Below are 5,771 nucleotides of genomic sequence, written 5' to 3'. Positions count from 1 at the left end.
AGTATCCAATTCAAAATTCTCACCATAACCTATAGGGCTCGACATGGTCAGGCCCCTGATTATCTTGCCAACATAATTCACTTACACACCCCCTCCCGGTCTCTCAGGTCTGTCAATCAAAATCTGCTATCCACGCCATGCACTCGTCTGAAGACATGTGGGAATAGAGCCTTTCAGGCTATGGCACCCAGACTCTGGAATGCTCTACCTACCAGCATTAGGTTTGCTGAGAATGTGGACTGATTTAAGTGACAAGTGAAGACTCACTTGTTCAGGCTAGCTTTTGGGTAGCCTATGTTTTTTATTTATTTGATAATTGTTTCTGTTGTATTTTATTTTATTATATTGACTATTTTTATCATGTTTTTATTGTCTATGCACATTGTAAAGCACTTTGTGACCTTGTCTGTGAAAAGTGCTGTATAAATAAAATTTACTTACTTTACTTACCCGTACTAACATCATAGACCTGTAGCACAAATTAGCCAAAAATGACATGAAAGGACAAAGAGCTGCCTGTAGATGTTTGGATTTCTGCTACACTAAAGGACGTTTGCAGTCAGCTGTTTATGTAAAGACATGCAGGAGCTACGTGCTAATGCTAACGTTACAGGCTGTCTGGCATTGGATCACTGGAATACAGCATGGAGCCCATCTCATTACACTTAATGGCCGTTTAAATTGTGTACACACATAAGTAGGCATGAACTCAATGCATTCGTTGCTAACGAGGACTGACAAACTCTGAGTTTTTGTTTTAAGGCAATTTTTTGATTGACTATCATGGAGATGCGCGACGCAGCGGCGGACGTAATTACCGGGACTGATGTGTGTCATGTTACCGCTGGTAAACCCAATAGTGTGAGTAGTGTGTTGAAGCACACACTGGAAAATGGGTAATGATAGTTAAGCTCACTGCAAAAGTGCTTTCTTACTGTATATATTGGACAGGTTGCAAAATACTAGAAAGGCTAAGCTACATAAAGCAAGCATTTTAATAAATCAATACAAGGGTTGATATTAAAGGTTGATAAGGAATATAGAGTCCCCCCTGTGATTTTATTAAGCTAATGACTGAAAAAAATGTCAATGACATCATCAGCAACTGTCAGAACATGTCAGAACTTAGATGTAAAGAACCATCTTGCGGTTGTTTGCCACTGCTTACCAGTCAATTTGCAGTTTACATCCTTGTCTGTTGAGACATGAAATATATGTAGTGAAGACTTTGAAGCAATTTAATGAAAAGGTGTTAAGTGTTGCGAAAAGCTGCGAGAGACACTCAGTCTTTTTGTGTTAGTTCAAAGAAAATAGCAGAAAACTGCACTGTTGTTCTTTTTTAATGCTGCCTTTTATATTCAATTCAATGTTCAATTTGTTCAATAACAGAACGTTGGAAATTATTTCCTTTCATTTGTTTTAAATTCAACAAGTAGTTTGTTGTATTTTATCCTGAAAGCAGCAGAACTGAGAACACTTTAACATCTGTTTAATTATCTCAAGTTATATTATTATCACAATCTTTAACGTTATCACAGCATAAGAATCTGTTTAGAAAATGATCATGAAATCTTAAAAGGGGTAGGGGCTGGACTAGGGCTGGACTATATGACCGAAAATGTAAACAGATCAGGATTAATTGAACATTTTACCTTGATTATGGATTAATGAATGATTATTAATTTTTTTATTCACTGGCAAGCTTTGTACTATAAATATATTCAAATATTTAAGATGAATAATGTCAAAATGGGTACATTACTGTCATGAATGATGTCACTGATGGGCTTACCTGAGCAGTTGAGAGTCACGATGAAGGCAGAGTAATATGATGTTGCACACTCCCTCAGAGCAGATCCAGAATCAACACAGAAAGAGTCGATCTCCCACACAGGTCTTTGTGAGGACTCTTTTCTCTTTCCTACAAAAACAGTAGAGCCACAGTCTAACTCTCTGCAGGCAGCAGCTGATGTCTTCCAGGTCCAGTCAGTATGCTGATACGTCACTGGTCTCCATTCTCCCTGATGTTTCATGTCCAGTGTTCCTGCACAGCGACTGGCTCCTCCCACCAACCTGACAGCATCAGGCTCTGAACAGAAACAAGAAAGTCATCAGTAAAATAACAAAGTGAGTTTCATTAGAACAGAAATGAACCAAATCAAAGTGCAGCTCCTCTTATACCTGAGCAGGTGAGTCCAACAGCTTTTCCAGGTGAGCAGGTGTTTCTATCTGAGCCTGAGCTTCTACAGTCCAGGAGACCAGACTCTTGGCCTCCACACTGGAACTCTTTGGTCCTCATTGGAGCCTCCACTTCTCCATAGAGTGCCCCCTGGATGACTGAAGGAGGCCCACAGCCATGCTCCCACCACCATCCACACCACCACTGCATCCTGCTGGTCAAAGTCATCTTCACACACTGAGGACCAGCGCTGGGTAGACTGGTTAGTCTTCACCTCCAGTCTGCCTGAGCACAGACTGGTCCCATTCACCAGCCTGACAGAGTCTGGAGAGATGATAGAAGATAACAGAGAGAGAGAGAAAAGACACTAAATAAAAAGATGTCATCAAACAACAACTCAGTGATTCAAACTGGACTCAGCACAGTTCCAACAGAATTTGGTCCTCCAACAGAACTCATCTTCCTAACATCACAGACTGCAGCAAAAGAAGTAAACGGACTTGCACAATAATCACATTACAAAAGGCGACATAACGTGAAAGACACCCAGAGATGTTTTGTCTTAGTTGAATGAAAATAGTAGAAAACTGTACTTTAAAATATAACTGTCTTCTTTTTTAGTGCTGCTTTTTATATTCAAATCATTGTATGAATTTGTTCAAGAAAAGAACGTTAGAAAAGACTTCCTTTCATTTGTTTTAAACTCAACAAGCAGTTTGGTGTATTTTACCAGAATACTGAAAGCAGCAGAACTGAGAACACTTTAATATCTGTTTATTTATCACAAGTTATATCATTACCAAGATATTTTAAAACCCTACTACAGGCTGCATATTTTACATATTTTCAATCTTTCTCATTTTTCTCAGAAGATCTGTGAGCCAGAAAAAAAATCTGTTTAGAAATTGATCCTAACATCTAAAAGGGTGGCTGGACTAGGGCTGGACTGTATGACCTAACATCTACCGGGACAAAAGGGGTTTGTTGTAACGTTACTCAATGACGCTGAAAGATGTGTGTGGGTGTGGATGGCTGGGGGAATCTTAGGGGCAGCGAGGACATCCCATGGCCGATGTTGTGCAGCAGCAGAAGATCTCCCAGCTGCCTGGAATTATTTCACTTTCACTTTTTGTAATTTTAACTAGTCGTTTTGGTGGCTAACCCACCTTTTCTGTCAAATTTAGCTAACTGTAAAGACACTTAATTGCGAAGGGGGGAGAACTTCAGGAGGGAGGAGATTTTCGGCACGAACACCGGTAATGGTAACAGAGATGTAACGTTAGGGATGGCCGCTGTCCTGACTCTCCTGCCTGGGGCAGACCCCATATGGTCTGTTTCCCGCTGGTTCATTAAACTGCCGTTTGTGTCCTTATAGTCTGTGTCCCTGATTTTCCACTTCCAGGATTGCTCCTGTGCTGCAGGAAATTCCGCTGGATGCATGTATTTTCCATGTCCTTCAGCTTTTCTAGTGTTAGAATTTTTAATTTGGTGGATTAAAGCAACACTAAGTAACTTTTCCTGCTTCGGTCCCCTTACAGGTTGGAAGCGGAATTGTCCATTCCATTACATTGTCCAGTTCATTTGAACTACAGATCCGCTACTTGATCTGGAAAACTTGCATGATGTAATGTAATGGATAATTCAGCTTTCAACCTGTAGGGGGACTGAAACGGGAGAAGTTACCTAGTGTTGCTTTAATAAGGACTATTTTTGACTTCAGATCCTCAGATCTCTGCATGGTAAACTGAGACAGCTAGCTAGAATATCTGTCCAATTTGAGTTTTCTCTCGCATGACTATTTTGAAGCAGATTTGTGCCCAGCTGAGCGCCGCCCATGCCATTTAACCAGAACACGTTTTCCTCCCATCCCCGAATGCTATGTGGAGTAGCCATACCATCCTTTAGCGCCATTTGGAGGAGGGTCTGGCAAAGCAAGTCTAGTGTCGTTAGCACCCAGCGCTGTAATTAAGTGCTGGCCGGACTTGGATTGCTGTAATGTAGTGGCTGGCTGCTAGCTGGCTGGGGGCTGGCTGTGGATGTTCGGGCTGTTGTCAGCTCTCATCCCAACTAAAGTCTCTTAGCACCACGGGAGTGAGGCAGACAAACCGGGGTGTGCTATCTGGCTAAATTAGCATTAGATTAGTCATCAGCTGTTACTGGTGAACTTATTCGTGGGTTAGCGCAGTGCTGTTAACCATGGTCAAAACAATCATACCAAACTAACTTTATAACAAAACAACAAAATATATAACAGATATAGTGGTTTTTAGACATAATGCAGAAATGTTACATATTGTAAAGAACGATTATTCATTTTTTGTTCACTGGCAAGCTTTGTACCATAAATATATTCAACTATTAAAGGTGAATAAGGTCAACATGGGTACATTACTGTTATAGATGATGTCATAGATGATGTCACTGATGGGCTTACCTGAGCAGGTGAGATTCTGGATGGAGGAAGAGTAATGTGATATTGCACATTCCTCAGAGCAGATCCAGACTCAACACAGAAAGAGCTGATCAACCACACAGATCTTTCTGAGGACTCTTTTATCTCTCCTACAGAAACAGCAGAGCCACAGTCTAACTCTCTGCAGACAGCATCTGATGTCTTCAGGGTCCAGTGAGAGTAATAATAATAGCAAACTGGTCTCCATTTTTCCCGTTTCACCTCTAGTGTTCCTGCACAGCGACTGGCTCCTCCCACCAACCTGACAGCATCAGGCTCTGAACGGAAATCAGAGAGTCATCAGTAAAAGAAAAAAAGTGAGTTTCAATGAACCAAATCAAAACGGCAGCTCCTCTTATACCTGAGCAGGTGAGTCCAACAGCTTTTCCAGGCGGGCAGGTGTTTCTATCTGAGCCTGAGCTTCTACAGTCCAGGAGAGCAGACTCATGGCCTCCACACTGGACTGCTTTGGTCCTCATTGGAGCCTCCACTTCTCCATAGAGTGCCCCCTGGAGGACAGAAGGAGGCCCGCAGCTAAGCTCCCTACAGACCACCTCTGCATCCTGCTGGTCAAAGTCAGCTTCACACACTGAGGACCAGCGCTGGGTAGACTGGTTAGTCTTCACCTCCAGTCTGCCTGAGCACAGACTGGTCCCATTCACCAGCCTGACAGAGTCTGGAGAGATGATAGAAGATAACATAGAGAGAGAGAAAAAAGACACTAAATAAAAAGATGTCATCAAACAACAACTCAGTGATTCAAACGGGAGTCAGCACAGTTCCAACAGAATTTGGTCATAAACAACAGAACTCATCTTCCTAACATCACAGACTTCAGCAAAAAAAAAATTAACGCCATGGCGATATCAACTGGCACAATAAACACATCACAAAAAGCTGCAGGGGCGGACTGGGACAAAAATTCAGCCCTGGAACTGTAGCTACACCAGCCCACATTACCACGCCCATGCAGCCCCACCCACAGACACGTGCATTCACTAATTACATTTGTGTACAGATGGTGAAATAATAAAAGCATTACCTTTTGTAACAGATTTTTTAATATTTAATTTAAGTAACTGGCAAATAATGCTTACTACTTTTTAAAGAGCACACGTTTAACAAATGTACACATACTGC

At 41.7% G+C, this 5,771-nt stretch overlaps 1 protein-coding gene across 1 annotated transcript; it reads right to left on the bottom strand.

Moving 5' to 3' along the window:
* Positions 1-2,388: 2,388 nt before the first annotated feature.
* LOC118494075 (scavenger receptor cysteine-rich type 1 protein M130-like) lies at positions 2,389-5,497 on the bottom strand. The gene is made up of 3 exons (XM_035996495.1): positions 4,993-5,497; positions 4,614-4,909; positions 2,389-2,503 (listed from the first exon to the last, which is right to left on the bottom strand). The coding sequence occupies exons 1-3, from the start codon at positions 5,369-5,371 to the stop codon at positions 2,486-2,488; spliced, it is 693 nt and encodes a 230-aa protein (XP_035852388.1). The 5' UTR covers positions 5,372-5,497; the 3' UTR covers positions 2,389-2,485.
* Between the last annotated feature and the right edge of the window lie 274 nt (positions 5,498-5,771).

The sequence above is a fragment of the Sander lucioperca genome, chromosome 21, assembly GCF_008315115.2.
Source record: "Sander lucioperca isolate FBNREF2018 chromosome 21, SLUC_FBN_1.2, whole genome shotgun sequence".
NCBI classification, from domain to species: Eukaryota; Metazoa; Chordata; class Actinopteri; order Perciformes; family Percidae; genus Sander; species Sander lucioperca.
The sequence above is the reverse complement of the archived record's forward strand: the minus strand, read 5'-3'. Positions and strand labels throughout refer to the sequence as shown.